Below are 20,408 nucleotides of genomic sequence, written 5' to 3'. Positions count from 1 at the left end.
AAGAATTAGCCGAATTTGTCCTGCCGTTCTTGAGATTAGCACTTTGCAACATATTTTGAGATTCATTTTTATTTATAAGATATAATTTATTTACTAAATACAATTGAAATAGTAGCCAATGCAGTAAATAATAATTAGACTGCCTTCCTTGAAGTTTGGAGATGATCTACAGTATTTAACATCTGCCATCCTACCACCTTCACACCTAAACCCTAATATTAACACGCGAGAGATCGCACTCACTTCCTGGACGCGAGAGGTCGCGCGACGGCAAATTGCTCACGCTCGTCTTTTACTCAAATTGCAGCTTTAATTTGGTGAGAAAAGTTTCAATAAAAAAACTGTGTGTTGTATCTATTACTGTCTTTCAGTATATACTAATAAAAGTAATTGGGTACTTAAGTTCTAACAAAGAGAAATATTATTATGATACACTGTATATCTGGTTCGGAATTGGTGACTTTTTGGTACGAAAAAGGTCGCGTGTGAGCAATTTGCCGCAATAATATAAATTAGGCTTTTAAAATGAAACATTTTATTACAATAAAGTATTTTATTATGAGGAAGAAATAAATTTTATAATATGTATATTTCCTTAAAACAAAACAAATTGCCTCAAAAACGTTATAATATAATAATAAATCAATATTTAGGCAAAATATTACTAATTCAATAAAATATTATGTGCGAATGAAGAAACCTATTTTATAACAAAGAAAAATTATAAATGTTAACGAAAAATTAAAATTTCTTTCTAAGTTTCATAAAAAGTTAAAATATAAAAACCCGTAAATTAGTATAAGTTTACTATTTTTGTTTCAGTGGACATTATCGTCTAAGCTAACTGAAGAAGTGTGTATGTATTCGAAAACGTTACAAAAAACACAAGAACATTAAAATATTGAAGATTTAGAAATATTTCCAATATTCGCAGATTTAACAGAATGCACTACGGGAGAGATCGCGCGAAGGCATATTGCCGCGGCAGGTGTAGAGCTACAACAAAAATTCCACCACTCGCAAACAAAGCCAGCGACAGACTAACGGTTGTCAAGGTCAGGCGCAGGGATGTACTGGGAGGGATAAAACGAGACCCTGTTATCCTGGGGCATCACTGCAAACGAAAATATAAAGAAATAAAAAAAGCGCGGCAAACTGCCGCGGGCGCGATCTCTCGCGTGTTAATTAACAAATCATGATCATATAGCCAATACGCAAAAAAAAAAAACAATTATTTTTACAATATTTCTCTAGTGGAGGAACTTATTGCAAGATAACCAGATCAAGCAATGTCAAGCGTGGCTGCTGCTTGGATGGGTGACCACTGAGCGATCCTGTCCTTGCAAGCAGCACGCCTGCCCAGCCATTGGTGGTAATTCGGAAGTCACCTTTAAGCTGTTGGTCCCCAAGTTAAGTGTTAGAGAAGGCTTCTTAGCCCTAACTTCGCCTGGTAAAATAAGGCATCTTTACTTTACTGTACTGCCTCTTCTGGACTTTTCCCTATCATAGCACATGTCCGACTAACCTTACACCGGCCATTTATCTTATTAGCTGATTGAGCATAAGCAAACCGTAGCAAGATGTTTAATTTTGTTACTGAATTATTGCTTTCTGTTATGTATGAATCTTATTACTGAACTAAATATTCATGTAATAAAAGAAGTTTGACTTTTTCTCATTAAGCGTAGAACAAAAAATTGGTTAACCCTCATGTTAAACATCATACCTTGGTGTGACAGCAGTAAATATATATATATATATATATATATATATATATTTTTTTTTTTAAGTAAATTTCAAGGACATTTCAACCACATTGTCTTTATCCAACTAAATTAGCTTATGCATAACTTGGTTTCCCACTGGTTCAATCATAAAATATTCAATTTTTGATTGTTTATAACACTATTTCATAAAAACATCAATTCCATAATGCTTGCCCTTTTTGCTGGTTGATGCTAAGTGTCCTCCTAAAGACAAATCTATCAATTACTGTGTTCTGTATAATCAAGCAATATAAACACCTATTGTTTTCAAATCACAACAGAATAAATATTAATGGCTCACTATTCATGAATTTTTAATAAAGGAAAGGGAATCAATTTAAAAGTTACTGCCCAATTTAAATAATCAAATTAAAACTTTATTCGTCGTTATCACACAATTTATAGCTATGTACAACATACTTACAATGTAACCAAAGTATGTTATGTAATTGTAATAAATTATTTAATTTAAATTATGACATGGCAATTTTATGTTATGTGCGTGAAGGTGAAATATTGTTTTCTATGGTAAAATGTGTCCTTCATAGTGAGTAAAAAACACTATATTAAAATATTACTTAATGTACAGAATACAAACTTACATCTATACAAAATTGCACTATCACAGACTGTTATTTTCATACAAAAACACTGTCAAACAGATTTTATACAAGACTTTAAGACAGGAGGATCAGGTTGAAAACTGATCATGGAATTGAGGAAGTTGGCAATGTTAGCATAATAGCCCGGGCAGACCCAGGTGTCATTATGCGTGCCCGAGTCCACCTGGAGCAGCTGCTTCTGTAGACTGCCACAGAGCGTATGAAGCTCCTTCATCATGTCAGGAGGTACCAGAGCATCTGACAGTCCGGATATGAACAGGGTGGGTACTTGAATGTGAGACACTTTCCTCTTCGACATAAACTGCAACAAAACAATAACATCATCAGCATCATGTAATTTTAAATAGTTGACTAAGAATGGATTAAGAGCCATAATGCTGTAAATAACACTGTAATTGCAGTCTTATCCAATGCTCAGTGAATTTGTCACGAGATCAATTATTTAATCCCTTTTAATATTGATATCTGAAATATTGGATGTCTACCTTTTTTATCCTTACTGGTTATGCTTGTGTTCAAATGCTATAATACGGTATTTCGCCTATTTTAGAGCTAAGAATAATTAAAAACACAATTTGAAGCACTTTTGATATATAAATACATCTTAATTCTATCAATGACTATGTCCAGAATCTGGAACTTTCGTGAAGTGTCAGTTTGGGGAAAAAAACCTTTACAGCCCAACTATTTATCAAGGTAGAATTTTCCAATTTTGTATGTGATACAAACAATTCAGTGAATTATGATATCATACTTATATTTTAGTATAATATTTAAAACATTTATAATTTTTTTTTTCTTTCATAAAGCATTATTAAATTATGAATTTGTTTTAGATTAAACCTCAATAAACTAAAACTATTTAAATAGGTGAGCATCTATTTAAAGATGAGGTAATAACATTTTAAATCCCACAAATCTAATGAAAAGTTAAAAAAATATACTCTTTTTATTTATACATGCAAAGAAAACATTTCTATCTCTGTAAGTCTTGGCTAGTAGAACACGGATAAAATAGGACAGTAAAAGGGTTAAAATTGATGAGGAATGCTATTAGCACAATATGATACATAAAAGGCAACTGTAACCTGTGTTATTGATATCCAGCATGGATTCTGGTTGTTTACAAACCCAAAGTTCTTAATAAATTTGGATCTCACATCTCGGTTTGCAAGAATCTCTGCTATGGTTCTATGAAGCAAATGTAAAGTTTACTAGGTGGAACCAGGTAACCATCTGAGCAGTGGCAACTGCACAGGATCGGAGAGAGTTAGAAGAAAAACGGACCCTTATTGTGGATATCAGCGTTTTCCTGTTGATCTTATCCTCGTCCATTTTTGTAACGTTTCCTAGTTTTTATGTGTTCATAAAATACATTAGTACTCTTATAAATCTAAATTACAAACAATTCAGTATGGGGGTCCCCCAGAGGCCAATTTTGGGACCTCTTTTGGTTGTTACATGCAAGATATGCCTGGTTGTCTTAATTGATTAGATGAAATTAAAAACAAATTGCGCCTTTATACGGATGACTCAAACCTCATCATGTCAGCAAAAACCAGCTTAGAGTCAGAAGGCCTCATTTATTGGACTGTCAAGAAATCAAAACCTTTTCATAGATAATGGACTCATCCTAAACATGCAAAAGACCAACTTCATTTCATTTGGAACAAAACAAATCTGAAATTCATATTTGTATTGATAATGAATTTATAAATGAACAGAAAAAAATTTTCTTTCCACAAATTTTTAGATCTACATGTAGATAAACATCTTACATGGGACTCGCGTATTGATTATATAATAACAAAAATTAACTCAGGTATTTATGCTCTAAAACGATTATCATTTCTCTGTAATTTATCCGTGCTTCAATCTGTAATTTATGCTCATATTCACTCACATTTATATCCTATGGAATAAGTGTCTATGACAGAACCTCAAGTCAAAATCTAAAAAAATTATAATAAAACACCATTATATTACCTCATCATAACCTAGAAAAATTTAAGAAAGGCACCACCTATACTGGAATAATTTTTAAACTACATATATTCCCAAAGTAAGGGAAATAAATTAATTTAAAACATTCAAACTATTATTAAAATATTTTCTTTTGCATGCTTTTTATTCACTAGATGATAGATATTCATTAGGACAGTCAGTATAACTCATAAACATACAATAGTGTTTTTAAGGTTTTTTACAATTATTTTTATTATATAAATTATATGAGGTTTTACAGTATGAAGTAACATTGCTAATAGTAGTTTTGATGTACTTAACACTATTTATTGTACATTGATACATACTAAATAAAAAACTTTTGATTTGATACACATTGGTTCTGACAATGAAATTAAATAAATAAAAATAATCACAGAACATTATGGAAGAAAGTATTTGACATTATCTTCCATTTTATTCTCATCCTTTCCTCATTTATTTGCTTTCATTTACGTTGCTGGGAATGTAACATGTATATGTGATTCTCAAAAAAGAAACAGTAACTTTCCAACAGATTTGAATGTGATTCTGTCAGCTGAGTGTTCTGCCTCTAACACACGTGTAAAAAGCATACAATCACATACGTTTCCAAAATATTAAATGTTACAGGACGGACGGTTTACTCATTACTCATTAAAAATACACAGCATTGACATGAAAGCAACAACATTAATATTATTTCCATAAATAAATTATGTATTTCACACATCACTGATGGCCCATTCCTGTTTAATGCCTTAGGTTTCTGCAGCTAGAATTGTTTTATTGTCTTTAGTTACACAAAGCAATTCTAGCTAAGTAAAACAAATATTACTTACTTTGTTCTTAAAAAACCATAATGGAAAATATTTGATGAAGTTCCAATGGATGAGTGTTAAAGCCATGTCTGGAATGCTGGTGAATGTATTCTCCAGTATGAGGCACCATATCCGAGCACTGTACTCAGGCCGAGCTGCAAGGTCCACAGCCACTGCTCCACCTAAACAAGTCAAATATCAAATAATAATAAGTAAATTCATACATGTTTTTAATTATCACCATAAAATGTTACGACAACAAAATGACATTTGGAAATGGATTTATAAAAAATTTCTTCTTCATCTGACACTTCCATCATATTTTGTGAAATGCATACCTCTTGTCTTTTGTAGGCTCTTCTTGCAAACTTGATCAAGAACATTAATAATAACTAATATATACACAGTGTCCCATAACTCTCTAGACAAAGGTATACCACGTTACTGCTCAGGTCAAGACAAACATATTTCACCATATGAATCTGGCTCTCCGATGCTTAGTTTCCCATCTGTCGGTCTGTATGTTTTTATAAAAAAATTACTATCTTAAAAAGTAATAAATTAAATTATACCAAATTTGACTCAAATGTTTATGATAACAAGGCCAGTTACTAAAAATAATATCATAAATTTAGCTTTAGTATTTTCAAAATGACGGCCACCAAAACCATTAAACTTTGAATATCTTCAAAACTAGCATTTTTTCTCAAGAATTGCATGAGTAACAGTTTTTAGAGGATTTCATCAGAAATCTAATGACAACAAAAGTATTTAAATCGAATAAAAAATAACTGATTTAGAGCAGATTTACTGTGACAAGACATGGCTCTCTAAAAACAGTTGATGCAAACAATGTAATGTTTGATATAGACCAACAAAAATCCAAAGACCACTAAACACTAATAAAAGAACTCAGGCTTTCAAACAGTAGAGGTTTATATGCTACGTGAACAGTAATATCACCAATATAATAAATTTAAGAAACAAATGTTTATTGTCAAAAATGTTGATAATTGTACTTTGTCAAATATATTGACAGTGGAGGGTTAATTTGTTCCTAACAGCCTGTAGGCTATACAATAAAATATTGTGATGGGATATTGATTTTTTGAACTTTCAAGTAAAAAAGGTAGATCATCAGGGCTTGTCTGTTTTATGTACACATTTGTATGTAAGCACCAAATAAAGGCATTGATCTTGATTTAATTTGGCTTGCAAGTGTAGTTCATACATTTAAAAAAATAAGTTTTTCATTTTATAAAGCACTTCATTTTTTAAGATATCTTATCCTCAAAAATTATATTTTTGTGAAAAAGGTCTGAAAAAAGGCTCTCACAGAGTTTACTTTAAATTGCTACTATCTAACAATGTTGTGTCATTTTTTTATTTTTAACGAAATAGCAGAAACTGCTCTTTCCTAAAATAGTTGCTGCTCCTAGCTGAAAATTAGTAAAAGTTTTATCAAGTTTTATGGGCTCAGAACAAAAAGGTTCTTTATAGAAACAAGTTTTTCTGAAACTTTTTTATGTAACTAAGTGTGTGATAGTAAATATTATATAATCCAAACAATATTTTTGTTCCATGGAGAAAAAGATATGCCCATATATCTAACTGCCAGTGTTGCCAATACACAAAACAAATGATCCTTAAAAATAATGATTTAATTAGTTTTGATCGTTTTTATTTAAATTGCTGTAAACAAATTCTGAAAAATATGGTTTTTAGATAAAAAAAACTATTGTTCTGCAATGTTTTTGTGGATGTATCTGTAAACCATTTGCTAAAAATCCAGTGTTAGAGGATACATATGCATCCATCCACAAAGTGTTAAAAATTTAATGAAATTTGGTTGATAGGTCTTAATAATAAATATGTAAAGAGAATCGTTTAACCCTTTACTTAGCATGCATCCTTTTATATACATTATCCTGGCTGTATCTACTGTCATTAGCAAAAATCACTCACTGCCAATTAAAGAGTCAACAGTTTTATAAAATCAATAAAGCATGATTTTTGTTAAATGTTTTTTTTTTTTAAAGACAAACAATTGTTATCAACTTTTAACCATTACATCCTATTATATTATACTAGCGGCAGCCCGTGTCATTGCATGCAATTTGCTGCTGAACAACTGGTACATCATATGCACATACTTTTTATATGACATATCAAACACTCCTGTGCTAAGTACTGGTCACGGGAAGCTATTCCTATCTCCTTATCTAAGTTTTAATAAATAATTGAACTTTAAGTTTATTGTCTCAAGTTTTGAGAGTTTTGTCTGAAGTTAGAGAGTGAAACAGTTTTTATAAGTACTAAGGAAGGAATTTCTCAGCAACATTTCTTGATACTTATTAGATATTATTGGCAAGCAAATTTGGGAGTGGCTCTTTTTCAGATTTTGTGTGTAGTGGCACTTTTAATTCAAATGAATTAAAAGCTTTCCAATCTTTATTCGCTATTTTCTTGGTTCAGTGAAGGAGTAATATAATTTGTTGTAAACCTAGCCAGTATTGTACAGGGTGACTGCCGGGAACCGGACGAATTTGCAACAGCTGTTACATTGTTGTTACACGTTCTAGGGAGATTGAGGTTATGTCATTGTTTTGAGTGAGCTTTACCATTTTAGTCACGATGGATCAGTGGTCAGTTCAGCATCGTGTTTTTGCATATGACACATTTATTAAAAATGGCGAATCCGTTATCAAAACACAGCGTATCTTCCGACGCCACTTTAATATTGCGCGAAATGACACGGTTCCAAGCCAGAATACATTGCTAAGATGGGTGCACAAGTTCAGAACAACAGGAACAGTATCAAAGAAAAAGCCACCCGGTCCAGCAAGAACAGTGAGAACACCAGACAACATCGCTAGAGTGAGAACTGCTTTGATGAGGAGCCCGGGTCGCTCTGCACGAAGACACGCACAAGAGCTACGCATGAAGCGAGATTCTGTCAGAATAATTTTAAAATCAGATTTGAAATTTCATCCCTATAAAATACAGGTGGTACAGCAACTGAAAGAGAGGGACTATGGACAAAGAGAAGATTTCGCAGTACGTATGCAGGTGTTGTTTACTGATAATCCTGATGTATGATGTTAATGAGCGACGAAGCTCACTTCCACTTAAACGGTTCAGTGAACAAACAAAACTTACGATATTGGGCTCCTGAAAATCCATGTAACTTTCATGAAAAACCACTCCACTCTCCAAAAGTAACGGTTTGGTGTGCTGTAGGCCACTTTGGGATAATTGGTCCGTATTTTTTTGAGGAAAATGGAGTCACAGTGACAGTGAATTCTGCACGCTATGTTCACATGTTGGAAACATATCTCAAGCTACAACTTTGGAGGCGAGGAATAAACGTGAAAAATGTTTACTTCCAACAAGATGGGGCTACAGCGCCGAGTTGTGAAGAAGATGTTCCCTGGCAAGTTGATTTCACGTTTTGGTGACGTGATGTGGCCGCCGAGGTCACCAGATTTGTCGCCCTGTGACTATTTCTTATGGGGGTATTTGAAAGCTCGTGTTTATGTTCACAAACCACGAACATTATTGCAGCTAAAAGATGCAATCACCGAAGAGGTGAATTTGATTGGATAAGACATGTTGATGAGAGTGCGTAATGATTTTCTCCAGAGGTTGGAAACCTGTATCCAGGTTAACGGCCATCACATGCATGATAACATCTTTAAGAAATAAACCCAAACTAGGATAAAAGGTTCCATAAAACATATGTTTTTTGAAATGGTATGTTTTCACCAATATATATTCCACAATTAAATAATTTTACTATATAAAATAAGGTTGTACTATTCATTTAAAATACGTCCGGTTCCCGGCAGTCACCCTATATATATCTTCAGTAAAACTAGACCCACTGCACCACAATGGGTTTTTTACAATAAAAAATTGCACTTTGTGTTTGGTGAATTTCTTTGTGATTCTACTGTCATGAGCTCACTTTGGTTGTTTGTTTCCTCAAATTGTACTCCCAGAGTGAATGGTTCATTGTCATATTAGTGCCCAGTCCCTCCAATTTGGTTCATTAACCCATTGTGTGCGGCCGGCCCACTTGTGACAATATTGTGACAATATTTTTGGGAATTTTGCTGCATACTGGAACAATCAAAATCACCGTCTTCAGCATTATTGGAGAACGGATTATCTTTTTAACTTTAAGTGTTTTTAGCACGTTCATGTCAAGGGATAGGTTCCTGGTAATTTTACGTTGTTTGCATTTCTGTAGACACAATCCTAATGGTAACGACAATGCTATTAAAAAAATCAAATTAGTTATAACCTATTTCAACAACAAAATGAGGAGTGTTTATTACCCTCAAAAAGAATTGTCTCTTGACGAGGCAATGGTACTGTGGAGGGGTAGACTACATTTTAGACAGTACATAAAGGGCAAGCGACATAAGTATGGTGTCAAACTATACACCCTAACAGAGCACCAGGGTTTTATATTGAGATTTCTTTTATATACAGGAAAAGCAGACAATGTTGTCGGTGGTGTTGGGCACACCGAAAAAGTGGTTCTCCATCTGTTGAAAGACTACTTGGGAAAGGGACATGCTGTATATATGGACAACTTTTACAACAGTTACTCCCTAGCCAGTAAATTACTCTCTGAGAAGACCTACTGCACCGGAACATTGCGTGCTGGAAGGAAACATACACCTATGGAGGTGACAAACACAGTTTTGAAAAAAGGTGAAAAAATTGCGCAGTACGCAAATGGAGTTATGATTGGCAAGTAGAGAGACAAAAGAAATGTTATGTATATCTCAACTGAACATGAGAACGATTTAGTAGATTTCGTAGACAAACGAGGTCGTGCAAAGGAAAAACCCCTCTCGATTGTCAAGTATAATGCTCACATGAGTGGAGTTGATCGCGCCGATCAAATGATGGCGTACAACCCATGTGAACGCAAAACCATAAGGTGGTACAAGAAAATATTTATACATGTACTACAAATGATACTTGTAAATGCGCACAGCCTTCACAACATGAATCAACAAAAAAATGTCCCTCTACGACTTCAGATTGGAAGTTATAAAACTCAGCGCCGAGTTGTGAAGAAGATGTTCCCTGGCAAGTTGATTTCACGTTTTGGTGACGTGATGTGGCCGCCGAGGTCACCAGATTTGTCGCCCTGTGACTATTTCTTATGGGGGTATTTGAAAGCTCGTGTTTATGTTCACAAACCACGAACATTATTGCAGCTAAAAGATGCAATCACCGAAGAGGTGAATTTGATTGGATAAGACATGTTGATGAGAGTGCGTAATGATTTTCTCCAGAGGTTGGAAACCTGTATCCAGGTTAACGGCCATCACATGCATGATAACATCTTTAAGAAATAAACCCAAACTAGGATAAAAGGTTCCATAAAACATATGTTTTTTGAAATGGTATGTTTTTCACCAATATATATTCCACAATTAAATAATTTTACTATATAAAATAAGGTTGTACTATTCATTTAAAATACGTCCGGTTCCCGGCAGTCACCCTATATATATCTTCAGTAAAACTAGACCCACTGCACCACAATGGGTTTTTTACAATAAAAAATTGCACTTTGTGTTTGGTGAATTTCTTTGTGATTCTACTGTCATGAGCTCACTTTGGTTGTTTGTTTCCTCAAATTGTACTCCCAGAGTGAATGGTTCATTGTCATATTAGTGCCCAGTCCCTCCAATTTGGTTCATTAACCCATTGTGTGCGGCCGGCCCACTTGTGACAATATTGTGACAATATTTTTGGGAATTTTGCTGCATACTGGAACAATCAAAATCACCGTCTTCAGCATTATTGGAGAACGGATTATCTTTTTAACTTTAAGTGTTTTAGCACGTTCATGTCAAGGGATAGGTTCCTGGTAATTTTGCGTTGTTTGCATTTCTGTAGACACAATCCTAATGGTAACGACAATGCTATTAAAAAAATCAAATTAGTTATAACCTATTTCAACAACAAAATGAGGAGTGTTTATTACCCTCAAAAAGAATTGTCTCTTGACGAGGCAATGGTACTGTGGAGGGGTAGACTACATTTTAGACAGTACATAAAGGGCAAGCGACATAAGTATGGTGTCAAACTATACACCCTAACAGAGCACCAGGGTTTTATATTGAGATTTCTTTTATATACAGGAAAAGCAGACAATGTTGTCGGTGGTGTTGGGCACACCGAAAAAGTGGTTCTCCATCTGTTGAAAGACTACTTGGGAAAGGGACATGCTGTATATATGGACAACTTTTACAACAGTTACTCCCTAGCCAGTAAATTACTCTCTGAGAAGACCTACTGCACCGGAACATTGCGTGCTGGAAGGAAACATACACCTATGGAGGTGACAAACACAGTTTTGAAAAAAGGTGAAACAATTGCGCAGTACGCAAATGGAGTTATGATTGGCAAGTAGAGAGACAAAAGAAATGTTATGTATATCTCAACTGAACATGAGAACGATTTAGTAGATTTCGTAGACAAACGAGGTCGTGCAAAGGAAAAACCCCTCTCGATTGTCAAGTATAATGCTCACATGAGTGGAGTTGATCGCGCCGATCAAATGATGGCGTACAACCCATGTGAACGCAAAACCATAAGGTGGTACAAGAAAATATTTATACATGTACTACAAATGATACTTGTAAATGCGCACAGCCTTCACAACATGAATCAACAAAAAATGTCCCTCTACGACTTCAGATTGGAAGTTATAAAAGGCCTTTTACCTCAACCAACTCACACCACTGAAACACCTCCTCAATAAAAGAAAGGGGTTGAGGCTCACAAACTTGGAAAGATTCCTGGCAAAGGCAGCAAAAACAAAACATTTCGAAAAAAGTGTAGGCAGTGTACTAAAGTGGGAAAACCAAACACTAAGACACTATACCATTGTGAAACATGTCCGGAAAACCCTGGTCTGTGTATGGGTCAATGTTTTGAGACCTACCATGATTCCTTGTACTAACAAAAACATTCGGGTGGGAATGTATATAGTGTAAATATCATAACTAGGAATAATAAGGAAAAGGAATAATTACTAATATTAGACTAAGTGAAGTAAATTTAGTAGTGGTTGACTTTCGAGGAGGTAGACAGTGCAGAACTAACCAAAAGTGCGGCCGGCCTACATGTGGGCCCGAGTGTATATAGTGTAAATAACATTACAAAAAAACCAAAAACAAGGAATTATAACTGTTGTTAGACTAAATAATACTGTACAATTAGTGGTTGTGCGCTTTTGAGTAGTTAGAAAATAACAACACTTTCCAGAAATGCGGCCGGCCCACATGTGGGCCCAAAACTGTGACGTCATTATTTCACCGAATTCAACCGGAAACATCCTATAGACCATCGTTCCTGTCTTTCAACCACCAAAGGTAAGTTGTTCCACAATAAAAATATTCACGCATATGACAAACCTAATTACGGATTTTCCCGCAGCGAATGTGTTAACTATTGTAAATAAGCCAATCCATAATGCCAAAAGAAACTAATTTTGAATATATATATAATAAACTAAATAGTTTTAATTTGCCACTTCTGCCATCTATAGTAAAAGTTAGGGAGTACTGTTGTCAAATATTTACAGCACACAACAAATGGTATTTTGTTCATGCAAATATAAAAATCTGGAATAAGCATTTTATAATAAGTAGTAATTTGAAATAAAAATATGTCTATGAATTATTATTATTAGGTATATTAAGAAATGCACATGCTAAATTTTATCTAAATCTGTCCACCAAAATTGAGTATCAAACAACCAAACATACAAATATCCAAACATCATCCTTCTCAAACTTACCCATTTGAAATATCAACAAGATTAATAACTGTCTAAAAATATCTTTAAATATTTAATTTTTACTTTGTGTACACATGCAAACATAGGATACAAAATAAGTCCAAATGGAATTTTCCAGAAGCCTCTGGTTGGATATTAAACAAGCGAAATACAATGTTTGGTATGGTAAAGAATGTTATGTTTTAGAACAATTTATTGTGAATTATTAATTTGACAATACACTGTATTTAGTAATATGTATAAAAACATACCTAATGATCTACCAAACACAATTATCAGTCTTTGATTGACATCAGGCCTAGAAGAAAGAAAGTCAATGGCTGCCCGAGCATCCATACAGAGGCCTTCTTCAGATGGTGATCCCTTTGACAACCCGTATCCCCTGTATTCCAACATGAGCAGATTGCAGTGCAGGTTGTTGTACAATTCAGAAGCATTGTAAAGCCTGTAAACAAGACTACACTGTCCATAAATTGAGAATGGATTTTCAATGGGGAAATTAATTTTTAATGATTAAACAAACCTTATCATTTGAGATGACAAAATACTCCACTAACCTTTCAATTTTTCATGACAGATAACAAAATACACACATGCTCAACTTTTTAGTACTTCTATCTTGGGATTCTTTTGGTTTTTTTATACATAAGGATTGTCAGGGGATGGAGGGAGTGGGTGCATCAGTACACTGATCATTCAAATGTTTTATTTTCTGGTGGTCTCTACCACCAGAAAATAAAACATTTACTCTACAAGAAAATATTGAAATTTCATCATATATAGGCTCATACTCATATTACCTGCTCTATAGCACAGCATTTTTTGCAGCAACAAAAAACGGACAAGACAGTAAAATGGTAAAATAATCAGAATTATTTAACCAACATGTTATCTGTATTCTTTTCAAGAATTTTTTTTATACAAGGTAAGGTAGACCACCTGTGAGGTATGTATAACTGTCGTAGAAACTAATTTTTACACTTTTTCTTTCTCATTTCCCCAATTTTACCTCACAGAATTCAATGAAATTATTTTCAACTTTTTACAATGATCCAAAAAGACCCAATTTGAGGAATAGGGGTTCTTTTTAGAGATTTTAAAAATGTAAATACGAGTTTTGTGATACACCAATTTAAAGGTCTATTTACACAATTTTGATGCAAACTAAAGTTAACTATTTTTAACCATTTTTATAGAGTGTACCAAAACCTTTTTAAAATTAAGTACTGTATTTGCATAACTAAACATAGAACACCACTAAGTTTTTCCAATTTTATTTGAGCTATTCCTTAATGTTTGTTTATTAAGTCTTTGGGCCACTTTTCATTGTATTTTTCAAATTAAAACATTCTTGAACTTGAAGAATTATACAAAAAAGTCTAAAACTCAAAAGTAAATAGTAAATTGCATTAAACTGTATATACAAATGGCTCATTTATAGGACATTCATAACTATGAAGCTAAATACAGTTCTTATAAAATATTATAATTTAATTCAATTTAAAAGTAATTTGTTAAATTTTTTGAAGCGCAGAATATAATTGTATTCTTGACTGCCATTAAAACAAAACAAAAAACAGTTACACAAATGTTTAAACACTTTTTACTTTAGAAAGACCTTTATTTTGTACATAGTTTATTGCACATTGTTATTTAAGAATGTTAAGTTGTAGGCTTTTTAGAAATAAGCTTTTATTATACAACTCTAAAGTTATTTAGTTTACGCAAAAATGTGGCTGTTTTATCATAAACATACTAAGGCAACACTAGATATAATTATCAGTTCAATAATTTAAGGGTAATCTACATTAGTTCCTTGTAGTATCTTATTCATAGTACACATTTGTATTTCCTAATATTATTTAGCGGATATAGTTTTATGGTTTGTACAGTTATGAGTAACTTAATGAAAACAAACCTGTGACCAACATTTCCTGCATTGCCGTGTAAGTAGACCAGCGTGGGAACTTGTGATACTTTCTCCGCTGGTTGTCTTATGAAATACAAGTGAAGAAGTGTTCCGTCGATACTCCTCATGAAGACATTTTCATATGGAAGCCCAAATACAGAAGGTGTCTGGACAAAAATTCTGGACTGAAATGACTCCCCAGGGTGATACAAAAGAGAATCCTGAATGTGGTAGAAAATACCTGAAACGTAAACAATTACTAATTACAACAGAACTCAAGTATAATAATAACAAATAAATGGCTGTAGAAACAATTTATATACCTTATATATATATATATATACAGGTATATATAGATAGATAGATAGATAGATAGATAGATAAGAACGTGATGTTTTTAAATGCAAATTAAAGTACTACCTATTTTAAATGTATAATGAAACTAATTACTTGTTAATGTACAATTTAAATAAAGTAAGAAATTAAATTGATACAGTGATTTTTGTATTACAACAAATATAATAATCTATATATTACATTATTTTTGGTCTAACTCTAATGTTGTAATATTTTTCTTGTTCTTAGATTGAATTTTGTAACATGTGATGCGTAATATTATTGCTTAATACAACCTTGCTTTATAATATTGCAATCACTGGCCAACCAGATAATATATAACATCTACTGCCATTGCTTCGCAAAACTGATTTATTGCTTCATCATTGCTTCTGCTTTGCTTGTAAAGAAACACGACCCACCTTACTGATCGTAAACATTCAGTATTCAAGTGGGAGTTGTTTATAGTGGATATAAACTAGTGGTTAGACTAATATTGTTGTAAAACATAAGCAAAAATTCAATTCTATAATTAATAAATTACTATAAAAATCATAAGTTTAGTGTACTAAAAGATAAAAAATATTCTTGATGTTTTCAGAGTTTTGGAAAAACAATATATCCTGACAAATTATTATTATGGTACTTATATGTAGATTAATACATTTCAAATCAAATAAAAGCAAAAATTATAATATTTTATATTATTTGGTGTTATTTAAAAAATTACATATTCTTTTTTTGTTTGTACAGCATTTTTTAAGTACGACCAAACATATTACTACCTATCTAGTATTATTAAAACCCACTTCATGGCAATCCAAAAAATATACAATGTAATCAGATAACTTGAAAAATAAATTTTGTACAAATATACTACGTTTTTGGAATATTTAATAGGTAAACTCTAGTTGTGCTGAGTGTAAAAATATGTATAAGCCAATGAGTTAAACTGACATTTACATGTTGATTGCTAATCTTCAGAGTTAACTCTTTTCTGTTATGCATCCTCTAGTCTAGTCTATGTTTATATACTATTTATACCTAACACCCATGCCTAGATTTTGTCTACTATTATACCCAACAGTTCAAGCTGATTTCCCCAAAATGTAGTAAATAGTAAAGATTTAAAAAAATTATCTTAAGAGGTTATTTAAAAATTTTTTATAGTTTTGTTCATTATCAAATGGTAAATACACATAAAATATCTTTTATACCATAACACCAAATATTCAAAGAAGAGCATAAAAGTGTACTACAATTGTTGATTGTTCGATTAAGGCTATGCAACTGTGTTGAAGGTCATCATTTTGAACAGCTGTAAATAAAGCAGTTTATTGTTATTAATCAAGAAGTTTGTTTGTTTATAAAAAAGTTAATTGTTATTGTTTACATTTTTTACAAACCTCTACTGGTTTTTTTTATTTATTTAGATTACTTAGCAACAGATCTTAATGTACTTCATCGCTTTAAATCAACGAACTTAAAATTGAGCTCAATAGACATTATATATTCTGGAGTTGTAGTTGATTGTTGGCTGTTCGCCAAGAACCATCATGTAGGCCGTGTCTTGTCACAGTAAATCTGCTCTTTGAAATTAGTTATTTATTATTTGATTCAATTAATGTTGGTGTCATAATACTTGTGATTAAATGTTCTAAATACTATTATTCTTATAATTCTATAGTGAAATTGCTGGTTTTTAAGATAGGCTATTACAAATTTGAATGGCCGCCATTTAAAAAGTATTAAAGGGAATATCAAATTTTTTAGTAACTGGCCTTGTTACCATAAATGTTTGACCAAAATTTGATAGAATTTAATGTATTAGTTTGTAAGATATTAATTTTGTATATAAAAAAAAACATACAGATGGGAAAATAAGCACCGGAGACCCATGTTTATGTGGTGAAATGTGTTTGTATTTGCCTGAGGAATAATGCAATTTACCTTTGTCTACAGAGATTCGGAACACCCTGTATAAATGTATGTGTGTAATATTATGTATATGTTCAGAATATATATACAGAACTCTCTACCAGTCTTTTCAGGTATTATTCCTGGACCAAAGACAAATCAAAATGTCATATTCAAACTTTTGAAAACTCAATAATTAACCGGATGCCCATCATTTTGTGATAAATAATGTAAATTATTAATTTATAAATATATTTATAAATTAATAAATTTATTTATACTTATAAATTTATTTATTCTAGAACGACTTGTAGTAATAAGTTAAAATTCTGTACATAGATTTATAACTTAAAGGCCTGGGGGAGACTTTAATAAGTTGCCTTGTTATTTGGTTGTTTTCATATGACAATTCGATATATTATCCAATTTCAATATGTACAAATCATACACAATACATTTTAATACAATACAGGAACAAGAAAAATCTCGTACATTACAGTTAAAAAAAAATCAATTTAACACTCTAACATTACAAAACCAACTATGGCCTAGACTATCAAAGAATATTACTTACAATATCAATAACCACTTTTGTGAAATGGAGAAAAGGATTCTCCCCATGGGTTATAAGGAGCCAAACCCAAATGTTGAAGCCACTTAAACAAATCCCTTCACTTCTGAGAACTATCTCACATATTTTCCTCATTCATCGCCATTTTCAAAGTCTCAAAATATTAGTTACTTTTTATTGTTCGCTGCTTACATTGAAATTACTATAACTAATAACTTGAAATCATTATGCTAAGTTAAATAAATTAAATGGTATTTATTTACAATAGCGTGACCATGGAAAATGGACTTTTATTCATGGGTTGGGCATTTATAGCCAAATATTATTATTACAGGTGCATATAAACTGGGGGGAAAGTATATTATTGTATTATATTGATGCCTTTCGGGCATTATTGCATTAAGGATGGAAAATAACCGACAAAATTTTGTCAAACAACACTTGGAGGGTTAAGGAGCAGGGGCATCACGTGATCTGGGATTCGACTTTTGCAAGCTCGAGTTAATTTTTTTTTCTAAAAGAGCTAGCAGTGCGCAGCGGGCAGGCATCGTTGACAGGATTAACGTACTAGTCAGCATCATTTCAGTAAAATTGCCAGAGGTAGGCTACTGTCAAAAACAGAGTTTTCAGAGGATTTCAAAAAATTGTAACTCTTTTGATTTTCGTTGCCGACGAATTTTTTCTTCACTATTGTTTTCAGGAAAAATTGTAGTTTTCAGGAAAAAAAATGAACATACCTTTCCATGGTCACGTTATTGTAAATTGATACCAATTAAATAAATCGTAATATCGAATTATTCCTTTGAACAAAAACATCAAACAATTTTATAAAAACAACGGAATAACGAGTGTAGGTCGCTTATTAAAGTCTAGGCTACCCCGAGGCCTAAAGATAAAATACTATTTCTCACATAACTTACATATTTTGTTTTACCTATAGCCACATCAATGAAAAATAAGTGTATTTTAGTTACCTGTTATTGCAAATCCAAGTAGAAATAGTGCAAGAAGACCACCATAAGCCCAGTAGACCAACAGAAATGTAAATACAGCAGCACTAGAAAGTGCCCAACACTTCATTACAACAGGAAGAACAAGTTGCCAAATTTGAGATATTTTTAACCTTACGATCGTCATTTTTTAAGCAACTATATCAAAAACATTATTTCGACAAATATACGACAAATAATTCCCCGTTGATATGCATGTAGGTTAAAGACATAACCTTAAATTACTGTTCTGATAAGAAATCAAATTTTAGTATAAATAAACATTCTAGACAAGTAGATGTAGTGATAAACATACAATTATTGTAATAAAATTTCAAAATAATATGAAAAGATTTAGTACGTCTGAAATAGTTTTAGTACAATTTGTAAATAAAAAATACAACTAGTCAGTACGTTTACTGGTTTACTAAGAAGAGTAATTTCAGGCAGACAGCATTCTGCAATCACAGACAGCAGAAGTACACGAGGCGAGGGACCAAAGACCAGTAGTGCAGCTATCACACTTTTTTGTATTCCAATCTTTCTTGAATGACAATTTCATTGGTGATTAATTTATGTCTGATGGCTAGTGGATGTGTAAACATCATAGTTGAGTAATGTCAGGATGGCTATCAATAAAATACATACTGCCTCTTTCTTCACTAGCTACTCGTGGGCCACCCACATAACGCTGATCAGAAACCCCGGAGAGAAAGATAGGGGTTGGAGGGCCCCTCCTGCCAACATGTGATAGCCTCTGAAAACTGTACCACTGTGTTTGCAGCTTATACTCTGAGTTAAACACCTTTCACTAGTTTGGTACAACATACATATTATATTTAAATTGCTTTTTCAAGCTGGATGTTGCAGGATACAGAACAATTACATTGATTTCATCAAACCTTGATTTTACAACGTAATTAGTGACAGGCAATGAATCTGGAAAACCTATTAAAAATGTACCACTGTGTTTGTACTCTAAGTTAAACACTGTCCAGTAGTTTGATACTGCATGTATATATTTAAATTACTTTTTCAAGCTGGATGTTGCAGAATACAGCACAATTAAATTGATTTTATTAAATCTTGATTTTAAAACGTAATTAATAACAGGAAATTTATCTTGTCTACATATAAATAAACAAATCCAACGGAGTATTGAAAGACCTAAAAAAATGTCTAATGTAAAAAAGTAACCTCGTTACAGGCAGTGGCGTAGCCAGAAAAATACCGAAGGTAGATTAAACATCTGAGAGATTAAAAAGAGCCCTACTCGCAAAATTTAGAAACTTGTTTGTTTAAAAAATGTATTCTCAAACTAATTGTACTTATTTAATGTGCTTACTCAATCATATCTGATTGTAATCATTCATGCATTTCAAAGTATTTAATTTAGGTAGTTGTTTTTTATTTTGTCATATTTTTATATTTATGTTTTTGTTGAATATTTGCTCTCAAGCTTCTGGTTTAATCTATTTAGTTTCTAGTTCTTAACACATCTTCTGTGATAAGGCTTTGTAGTTACAGCTTTTGTAGATTAATTATTTCTGTACTACCAATTAAAAAGTCTATACTAAATTATGTTGCAGTTATGCATATGCATATGTTGCTTTGTACTATTAATTTTAATAGCTTTCCAATGGCATACAAATATATACC

The 20,408-nt window shown here is 32.5% G+C and overlaps 1 protein-coding gene across 2 annotated transcripts; it reads right to left on the bottom strand.

Annotated features, from left to right (window-relative positions):
• Nucleotides 1–2,121: 2,121 nt before the first annotated feature.
• LOC124365022 (protein ABHD13) lies at nucleotides 2,122–19,194 on the bottom strand. 2 transcript variants are annotated; one of them, XM_046820911.1, is made up of 5 exons: nucleotides 18,735–19,194; nucleotides 14,946–15,177; nucleotides 13,279–13,484; nucleotides 5,215–5,375; nucleotides 2,122–2,690 (listed from the first exon to the last, which is right to left on the bottom strand). In XM_046820911.1, exons 1-5 carry the CDS (start codon nucleotides 18,895–18,897, stop codon nucleotides 2,421–2,423), a joined length of 1,032 nt encoding a protein of 343 aa, XP_046676867.1. In that variant the 5' UTR covers nucleotides 18,898–19,194; the 3' UTR covers nucleotides 2,122–2,420. The 2 variants fall into 2 exon arrangements, with proteins under 2 accessions (XP_046676867.1, XP_046676876.1); XM_046820920.1 differs by having other exon boundaries at nucleotides 13,279–13,472; nucleotides 18,735–19,191.
• Between the last annotated feature and the right edge of the window lie 1,214 nt (nucleotides 19,195–20,408).

The sequence above is a fragment of the Homalodisca vitripennis genome, chromosome 1, assembly GCF_021130785.1.
Source record: "Homalodisca vitripennis isolate AUS2020 chromosome 1, UT_GWSS_2.1, whole genome shotgun sequence".
Lineage (NCBI taxonomy): Eukaryota > Metazoa > Arthropoda > Insecta > Hemiptera > Cicadellidae > Homalodisca > Homalodisca vitripennis.
The sequence above is the reverse complement of the archived record's forward strand: the minus strand, read 5'-3'. Positions and strand labels throughout refer to the sequence as shown.

Bases quoted from the DNA above. Each gene is read 5' to 3' on its own strand.
- LOC124365022 (XM_046820911.1), bottom strand. From the start codon at position 18,897: ATGACGATCGTAAGGTTAAAAATATCTCAAATTTGGCAACTTGTTCTT. The intron at 13,485-14,945 runs GTTTGTTTTCAT...TGGACAGTGTAG, and splicing joins GCAGGAAATGTTGGTCACAG to TCTTGTTTACAGGCTTTACA. The intron at 5,376-13,278 runs GTATGTTTTTAT...TGACTTGTTTAG, and splicing joins TGTGTTTGGTAGATCATTAG to GTGGAGCAGTGGCTGTGGAC.